Source organism: Camellia sinensis, chromosome 12 (assembly GCF_055761805.1).
Source record: "Camellia sinensis isolate YWXY chromosome 12, ASM5576180v1, whole genome shotgun sequence".
Classification (NCBI taxonomy): Eukaryota; Viridiplantae; Streptophyta; class Magnoliopsida; order Ericales; family Theaceae; genus Camellia; species Camellia sinensis.
In genome coordinates, this window is record NC_138972.1 from 117888767 (window position 1) to 117898118 (window position 9352).

General features: G+C 33.6%; 1 protein-coding gene across 7 annotated transcripts; it reads right to left on the reverse strand.

The window, feature by feature from the left end:
- Positions 1-277: 277 nt before the first annotated feature.
- Positions 278-7413, reverse strand: LOC114269086 (kinesin-like protein KIN-14I). 7 transcript variants are annotated; one of them, XM_082899693.1, is made up of 20 exons: positions 6899-7412; positions 6203-6300; positions 5712-5878; positions 5469-5612; positions 5114-5350; positions 4952-5020; positions 4698-4766; positions 4399-4440; positions 4132-4263; positions 3963-4044; positions 3723-3818; positions 3447-3620; positions 3256-3362; positions 2974-3154; positions 2623-2782; positions 2284-2537; positions 2032-2195; positions 1760-1945; positions 732-1231; positions 278-646 (listed from the first exon to the last, which is right to left on the reverse strand). In XM_082899693.1, the coding sequence occupies exons 2-20, from the start codon at positions 6246-6248 to the stop codon at positions 523-525; spliced, it is 2934 nt and encodes a 977-aa protein (XP_082755819.1). In that variant the 5' UTR covers positions 6249-6300; positions 6899-7412; the 3' UTR covers positions 278-522. The 7 variants fall into 7 exon arrangements, with proteins under 7 accessions (XP_082755819.1, XP_082755817.1, XP_082755814.1 ...); XM_082899691.1 differs by having other exon boundaries at positions 4399-4476; positions 6899-7373; XM_082899688.1 differs by lacking the exon at positions 6203-6300 and having other exon boundaries at positions 4399-4476; positions 6899-7413.
- Positions 7414-9352: the final 1939 nt, after the last annotated feature.

Below are 9352 nucleotides of genomic sequence, written 5' to 3' on the forward strand. Positions count from 1 at the left end.
TACCTTTAGCACTCCCAACAACATCTGGGGGGCTCAAAAACAGTGTATTGTGCGTTTCTGATTATGCCATTTTTGTGTGGTTTCACATACTTGGGCTGCACTAAAAGAAGGTTGGAGGATCAAGTTTTACCTCATCAAATGGGGGGATTAAAGTACACATATAGTTGTCCACAACACCAATATCCAGAAGATATCAATCTAATTGTGACCAATATTTAAAGCTAGAAAACAAACAAAGCAACTAATGAACCTTTTTATCTTCACAACTGAAACGCAGTTCAAACGTAAATTGTAGCTTCATAAGATGATGGCATTTACAACACTTTTATCTCTGAATGAAGAAACATTTGAGTATGTAATCTAGCAAATTGGAACGAAGATAGTAACAAAGACAAAGCAACCAGAATTATTTCTGCACTGACATACATACATATAAAAACACAAAAAACAAAAACAAACAATAAAAAAAATAAAAAATAAATTTGTAAAACTTCTTTTTGCTACATACAACCGTGACCTTCCCTACTTTCTAGTCCCAGTTTTCCGTTTAAATTCAGTTGGCCTCCCATTCCGCAGGGGAATGGGGCTTTTGCCATTTGACAATTTCTGTGATTGCAAGGGGCCGAACCTAGAAACAGTATTCCGGCTGGAGAAAGAACAAGAAGTTAGACAAGCAAGAACTGAAAAGGAGCAAATCAAGCATTATACCAATGCAAAATCAATGGCTTTACCTTAGTTCTGGTGTCTTTGCTGGCTTTGGACTATGTTTTGGGGCCTTCGAGCCATTTCCATTAGTTAAGTTGGTAAGTTTGGCATGATTGAATTGCCAAAGCAAATCGGGCTCTGAAGAGTCACTAGTAGTTCCGGCATCAAGCTCATCCAAATCATCCGTCGTAGCAATGTCAAACTGGTGGTTGCTCCCTGTCAGTACATTAAACGACGGTTCTGTGTAGATTTTGGAAGAATCTGAGAGATATTTCTGGTAAAAGACATCAGACATTTGTCCGCTTTCTGTTTCCCAATGTCCCAAAGGGTTGTGAACTCTGTGTCCAGCATCTAGCTTGTTCACCATAACCTTATCTACCCACTCACCTGAGACTGTTTCTTTATCGTCCTCCCCGTAATTTTGGCCAGGACTACTGACTGGAGGCCAGGGAGGTGAATTTCCTAATAGCTCATCAAGATCGAAACTTTGCCTCTTTTGCCTCGATAATGCTGAGTTGTTACGGACCTGCACAAAAATCATAAAAAGATCATAATCAAAATGACTAAAAATGGAGCAAGGCCCATTATAAAGATTTATCGAATAAATCTAATGATTGTGTGACTGCACAACAAATCTTGTAATAGCATCCTTCATATCTTTGATGATGTCTTAGAATGGTAAAAAACAAGGTGTTTTTTCCTGCCCCCGACCCATCTGCAGAGTCATAAAACTAGTTTTTAATGTAAGTGCTACTTGGACATATTTGCAGTTCGATGTTTCAAATTTTGTGTACATATTTTACTGAACTTGGTGCTAAGTGGCCATTGTTGACATAAATGGTCATAAAAGCAATCCTCACAAAATAACTAGGAAAAACATAAAAAAAATCATAATAATAACTACTTAGCATGGTAATGATCAAATCTTTGTGCAGAGTCAATATTTTACCAATTGATATACATCAAGATGTTAATATTCAAGTTTAGCATACAAAAAAGGTCAATAAGAGTGATACATTTCATTATTTTCGTAAATGGGGGGGTGATGTTTTACCTCTATGTTGCCAACATCTCCCATTGGTTTCCTGTCACTTTTCTGATCAGCCAATATATCTCCATTCTGTGGCCTAGGATGATAAGGTGAGGACACTGTGCTACATGGGCTACCATACACTTTCTGCTGTTGCATAGGCTCGCCTTGCCCTTCTTTCCTTGCCAAGGCTGCTTTAAGACTAGCAATCTGAAATTCGAATTCAAAAAATTAGTGAAATGAAAGAACTAAAGAAGAGTCAGATTTTCTTATGCAATCAAAGATAATGTAAGGACCTGCTCTTTGAGCTCTTTAACATCTGCACTGTCTTTGTTTACACGGGCAGCACCAAGTTCAACGGTGGCAACCCGCTCAGCAAATTTGAGTGTACTTATTGTTTCTCCAACAGCATCGAGCTCAGGGCTTATGTGAACAAACATTAGTGTCTTGGCTTGGCCCCCTAAAATGAAAATACAACCACAAAATATAAATAAAAGACAATGAAAAACAGAGTGAAGGTTGTGGTAAATGCATTTGTCTAGGCTTACCAAGTGAGTCTTGGAGCAATTGTGTGAGTTTGCTGTTCCTGTAAGGGACGTGTGAATTCTTCTGAGCAAGGGAAGAGATCACATCACCCAAAGCAGAAAGAGATTTGTTTATATGTTGCGCCTCTTTTAGTCTATCTCCTGTAACTTCAGATTTGTCTACTCTCTCACTTCCTGCCAGATCAACTAAATGCATACAACCACGAAGAATAGTTCCAGATGTCAAGTCCCTTCCTTGGACATGAACAGTCAAGCAACTGCAAATTGATTGGTAGTAAAAGTCAGCAATACCAAAAGAGATATGCTTAGAGGCACGCATAAGAGGAATAAATCCACACACACCTATGAGAGCGACTACTACGGTCATTGAGGGCTGTTGCACCCACCGCACGATTTTTTTGTCCTAAGTTCATCAAATCAATAACATCAGATGTTGATGTCACTCGAACAAGGCTTGCATCTGGTACATTGAGTCCAGTTTGAGAACTGTTGCGGATTTCTAATGTGTTAATAGATTAAGGAAATCCTGTGAGGTGCAGACAATGGTGTGGAGAGACTAAAACAAAATCCGGGTCATAAATGCTAGTTAGTTTTTTAATATCAATAGTTTATTTTAAAGGATATCTTTTGTCAAGATTCATATGTTTGAATGACAATCTGAAAATGCATGGAACAAAACCAATATTAAAGGATATCTTTTGTTAAGACCATCAGTAATGAGTAGATCTCTAACTTGTTCGTTATATATCTCAATCATCTGAACAGAAACATCATAGCTAACAGTGTTCTTTCTTTGTTCTGCCAGAAGAAACAAATCGCCCAATGCCCTGTAATTTACACCTTGATTTTGCTCTATAAGATCCGTGGGTCCACTCTGTGTATTAAAAATAGAAACCATCAATTATTTGTTTGACTACCCTACACAAATATCTCATGATATCGATGATTTCAGAAATAATTGTTAGCATATCTTACCATTGTGTAAGTTTTTCCTGATCCAGTTTGGCCATATGCAAATATACATACATTATACCCATCAAGAACAGATCGAATCAGTGGTTGGGTATCTGAAAAAACCTCCGCTGAAATACAAGGCAAAGGGATAGAGTTAAAGAAGTTCTAAAAAGTAAGGATCCATAAAAGCCCAAAGCCAGAGCCTTACAAACCTTGGGTTGCAGATGGCCCAAAAACTTTGTTGAAGTTGAAGGACCTATGCCCTTTTCCGTACTTTGATGGTGTAATAATAGTAATTGTTCCCTCTTCTATATGTTCCACTGTACTTAGATACTTCGATTGCCCACCCAAGAAGGGTCTAACTCGACAATAAACCCTAATACTTCCTAAGTAAGTAAAAACAAAGATGTATTCAATCCATTTGATGACTTGGATAGAATTTAAAAGCGAGTGTGATTGCTAGACTTTTAGGAAACTAGTAAAGTTACCCTTAAGGTCCTGCACTTGATTATATAGTTTGCGGTTTTCCTCAAGAACTTTGTGATATCCAGAAGCAGCATAGGCAAGGCCGTGAATGTGCAGACCTATGAAGGCAAGAAATTAAAATGAGATAAAAAATCATCTAAACGTTGAAGAAACCCAACTCCACCCGGCATAAAATAAATAAATAAATAGTTAATAATTTATTAAAACCAGCAACTAACACAAGAATCAATCTAAATTCCTACCAACATTGTGGATGTCCTCGTGAAACTTCATTTGCATGAACTGCATACCAGCTTTTGTAGTGTGAAGAGTTTGTTTAAGCTCCTACAGAAAAGCAAATTAACATTAATGCACATATATAAAAGACAATAAACAAAAACCGATGGAAAATATAATGCAGCTAGGTCATACTATAATATCTCTGTTCTGTTGTTCAAATATCATCTTCTGTTTCAGAAATTGTTTTTTTGATTCCTCATCAGGGACATGATTTCTATGAAAGCATTCCTCTTTCTTTACTCGCATGAAACTTTTCTCTTCTACCTACAACATTCCAGAAACGAGAGAAAAAAATCATCCTATATATGAATTTTAATTAAAAAATGTTAAAGCAATGCATCAAATATGTGCCCGAATAAAATAGCTAAATTTTTCGCATAAATCTGACGATTAACAAACCTGGATATCACCAGAACCATGCTTCAAGAGGGATTTGTTGCCCTGAGAAACGATCACATCTTTTGAAGTTTTTTTCTTCTATTAAAATACATTATACAAAAATAAATAACTAATAAATTTAATAATTAGCCAGAATTTTTTTAATTCAAAACATGCTTCTAAATGGTTCTTACACACATCAATTCTATATCAACTGTTTAATGTCAATGCACAGTGTTTTTTTAGAGCTGATAAACATCTCCCTGAGCACTTCAATATCTTCTTTAAAACTAAAACAAGTGGTACTAATAACAACATACCAACTCGGTTTGGCTTGCAATGCGATGCTCAAACTCTTCCACAACCTTACTTAGCACAGACTCCACCAGCTGTTGTAAGAAAAAGAGCGTTATTGAAATTTATGTGGATTGGACACTTGGCATCCCATAATGGAGCACCATAGTTTAGATTATAGAAGACTATAGATAGTTCCCCCACCTCCCCAAGCCTGATTACATGATTGATTTTCTCATTAAATAATCTAATTAAGGCACTGAGGACATTAACAACTTACTGTTGGCACTTCTTCAGGCTTCTTATCTAACAGAATTGCTCGAACAAGCATACTCAAAGAAGAATTACACTGAAAATAAGCACATATAAAAATAAGTCAATTCTTTTCGCTCAAACATAACAAAATAATCATGGATAGATATCACTATCATCAATTCCTAACCTTATTATTAGAATCGAGGTCAGTGGTTATAGCATTCAAAGATTTTTCGCCCATTGACAAGTTCCTTGTCAAGGAACCTGTGAATGGTTCTGAATTCTTTCGCATAAAATGCTTTCCAGACGTCACAGTTTTTAAATTTCCACCAAATTTCCATACTCCATTTCCACCTGTCTGTTTCCAGTCACTGTAGGATTTTAGTGCTAGAACACAAATCACAACCCTTGCAGATTTCCCTCCCTGAAAAAATTAATAGAGGATATATTAATGACCAATTTCTAAGTTGTGAGATTGCTTCTTAAAAACAACTATTCATGCAAGATCCTAATCGCATCGCTCTAGTAGATAAGACACCTACTTGTTCCAGATCAGATGCCTCAAAAGTAGGAAGCCCCAACTCTTGAACAGCTACAAGAAAATTTCTCACATTTTCAAAATATTGATATGCAGACAAAGCTGCTCCATCAGGTATTAGAGCCGAATCGCAAGGACTCTCCACCACCTAAATCAATTATGCAAATATAAATATAAAAGAAATTATAAAATAGGACAATTACAAAAATGCTAATTGAAACAAATTTGAAAGAGAATTAAAGATCACCTTTGGCACTGCTCCGGGTTGAACTTTATTGAGAACATTGCAGAGAATCAGACCGCTTCTCAAACCAAGCCTGAACTCTTCCTCAGAAGGTTCAGCTGGCAAATCTTTTGCTCCGACAACTCCAACCATCTTTCTTAACCACCCAGCTGCTTCATACCGTCTCGTTGCTAGAGGTCATAGATGGGAACAATTAGCACTCTTAAAAGAAGGTATGAAAAACAGAAATTTTATGTAACAAAATTGAAAAGGAAAAAGACTGAAATTTGTTAATATTCAATGATCAACTACAACATCAAATTACAAAAGAGAAACAGATTCCAAGAATCGCAAATATCACAAACCAGACAGATATTAAAAATGAGACAAGCTGTGCCATCAGAAATTAGAATGACACTTGGACACTACTAAGATAATAAAAGAAAAAAGAAAAGGCACAGAAAGAGAGAGAGAGAGAGAGAGAGAGAGAGAGAGAGAGAGAGAGAGATCCTGACTTCCCAGTTTCAGGCTGTTTTGGATTTCAGAAGATGGAAAGGCCATCTCAACTAAGCCAAACACCCTGCTCAAGCTTTGTAGCCTTGTGAATTTGTTTCTGGAGATGATCCAAAAACAAAAACAAAAATGAAAAGACAAAAAAAATTGATTTGTAAGAGCATCTCCAATCCTTGCTCTCTCTTTCTCAATCAAAATTTGAGTGAAAGCTTGATATGATGGAACTCAAAACCTTGCTATTTTTTTTATCGTATCATTTTGAAAAATTCCAAACTTATCCTAAAACATGTTTTAACCATTTTTAAGAAAAAAATCATCTCCAATCCAATACTTAAATCTTTTTCAAATTTCATCAAATTTTAGTAAAAATATAATTGTTAGAAATTTGATGAAGGATTTCGATCAACCCTTCCTTAATTTGATACAATTTTGATGAAATCATTAAAACTCACTTTTAGCTCTTTATTCATAAAAATTCAATGAAATAATTGGCGAAAGATTGGAGATGCTCTAAAGTCCAAAAGAATTAACAAGTCCTAAAAGTAGAACTAGTGATTTCAAATGGCTTCCTTTACCATATAGCCAAACAAAACATTACAGAAATTCTAGTCCCACCAAAATGGAATCAATAAACAAGATTTCATATGTTTCTATTCATAAAAAAATTTCATGGAACCACTCGAAGAAGAAACAGTTACCGGCTTCCTCTGCTCTGCGAGAATCCAAATCAAGTTCTCTGGATCGAATTCCGTGCTGCTGAAGAACATCCTCCACCATGGACGCTACAGAGAACGACAATGCACCTTCCGCAGCCATTCCAAAAACCTTACCAAAAAGAAAAAATGCTTTTCCCAACGCAAAAGCTCAAACCTCCATAATCAAAGCTCCAATTCACACAAAAGACACGAATTGTAACAACATTTCTCAATCTCTAGACAAATCAGAGATTTTCCGAGAAAAATAATAACGAAAACAAAATGATTATTTAGGATCTTCAGAGTCTTGAAGAGCAGTGAAGCAGAGCTAGGGTTTTCAAGGGGAAGATAGGAGAGAGAGAGAGAGAGGGAGAAGAGAAGATTAAGTGGGAAGCAACTGCTTTTGCTGTTGATGTTTTTCTTGCTTTCTTTCTTACGATGGTGGCACCTCGCCCATTTTCTTCTCTCTCTCTCTCTCCAACTACAGAGCACTCTCTCTGTCTCTGCTTTATACTACTACTATCTGTGTATATTTTCCTTAGAATATATATATCTTTCCGAACCTCGTTCCTAGCCTGCGCAAACCAGTGTTGTTTCTATTTCGAATTCAAATTTAATTATTCAAAAATTATTTAGAGTTATTATTTTGTGATTGAGATTTATTTTATATATTGATCTTACATCATCTAAATTTAATCACTTTCACATAATCATTCATCTAGATAAATTCCTCCAGAATTTATTCTATATAAACTCCTCTCTTCGGTAACACGTTAAAAGTCTTTTTTTTTTTTTTTTTTGCTTTTAACCTATTTTGATTCACACCACTTCTTTACTTTTTATATATTTTTTTAAAAAAAGTCAAAAAAATCAAAAAGTTAATTTTTAATATACTTTTCAAAACAACTAAAAACGTTAATTTCATTTTTATTTTTTAAACTATTATAATATTTTTATTTTATTTTTAAATTTTTTATTTAGTCTCTAAAATTTTTAATTTATGTTTACATGGTCTAGTTTGAGACAATTATATTATATAATTAATAACTGTTGAAATTTAATTTAATAAAAAAATTATTTCAAAATTTAAACAATTTAAATCATACAACAAAACACACTTTTCTTATTATTTTGAACAATCTACACCTCATAATCAATTTAATGGGTGTTTATTTGTATAAAACTTAAGTCGTTCAAATTTTTCCCATCAAATTGGGATTTATTGTTTATTAATTTGTATAATCGCCTCTAATTTGACCACATGGACAGAAATAAGAAATTTTAGAGACAAAGGGATCAAATAAAAACGAGTGATTGCTTAAGAGATAAAAGTAAAATTAACTATTTAAAATTTACAATAAGTTTTGCATGAACACAAAATGTCACAATTTTTTCAAAATATCCTTTGTATTTGTAACTGCAATTGGTGAATTCAATTACACTAACGCTGCGTTTGGTTAGGGGATTTAAGAAGGAATTTGAAAATGAAAAAGAAAAAGTTGTGTGAAACTAGGTGAAATATAAGTATTTTTTATTCACATTTCACATATATTTTCAAATACAGCAAACACAGCATAATAGTTAACACGGCATATTTTCACCTATATTTTCTTTTTCCTTTTCCAAATTCCTTAGCTAAACACAGCATAATAGATATGTAATTAGAGATTGCAAGCACACTTTTTAGTTCTTAATAAACGATCACAACACGGCACATATATATTTTTTATTAAAATAGTTTATAACATTTATATCACATTATTCCTAACAAACCACAACGTTTATAACATAAATAACTTTTATTTTGAAGTGTATCCACTCAATTTAGTCAGTCATAATTTTTACTATAAAATAACATAATTAACATTATAAAGTGACATAGTATTTATTATTATATCCAACATTGTGTTTCTCGGTAATTTTAATTAGATTTTAGGCAAGCCCAAACGTTTTTACAGTGCGTGTTCGTTTCGGTCAGTTGAATCATCATTATCATCAATTCTTTCATTTGGAATTTACTATTTTAATTATAAATGATTGTTGAAACAGTAAATGTCGAGAATTAATCATATATTATGTTCATTCAACTTAGGTGAGTAAATAAAATCTGACACATCTTATAAAATTCTTATTTATAAAATATATGTCTCAAAATTATTATTTAATATCAGTGTCATTGTGTAATAAAAATAAAATAAAACAAAGTCCAAGTTGAGTAATAAAAAGGGATTGAATCGTCCAGTCCAGCCGATTATGGGTTCATTTCGACAATTTGAGTTCATTTTGTATAGCTTGTTGAGTAGATTATTCATGTTAAAAATTATATTAATTGAATATCGTTAGTCACTTTATTTGATCATATTTACTTGTTATTTAAAAAAAAAAAAAAAAACTACTTTCAAAAACATACTATCTCAAATCTTTTTTAAAAAAAACATACTATTTCTTAATTATTAT

What these genes read in the sequence shown, in the direction of transcription:
- LOC114269086 (XM_082899688.1), bottom strand. Translation starts at nt 7,016, where the DNA reads ATGGCTGCGGAAGGTGCATTGTCGTTCTCTGTAGCGTCCATGGTGGAG. An exon ending in ATGGTTCTGGTGATATCCAG is followed by an intron (nt 4,264 to 4,398) that starts GTTTGTTAATCG and finishes GGAATGTTGTAG; the next exon opens with GTAGAAGAGAAAAGTTTCAT. An exon ending in GCAAAGACACCAGAACTAAG is followed by an intron (nt 647 to 731) that starts GTAAAGCCATTG and finishes TTCTTTCTCCAG; the next exon opens with CCGGAATACTGTTTCTAGGT.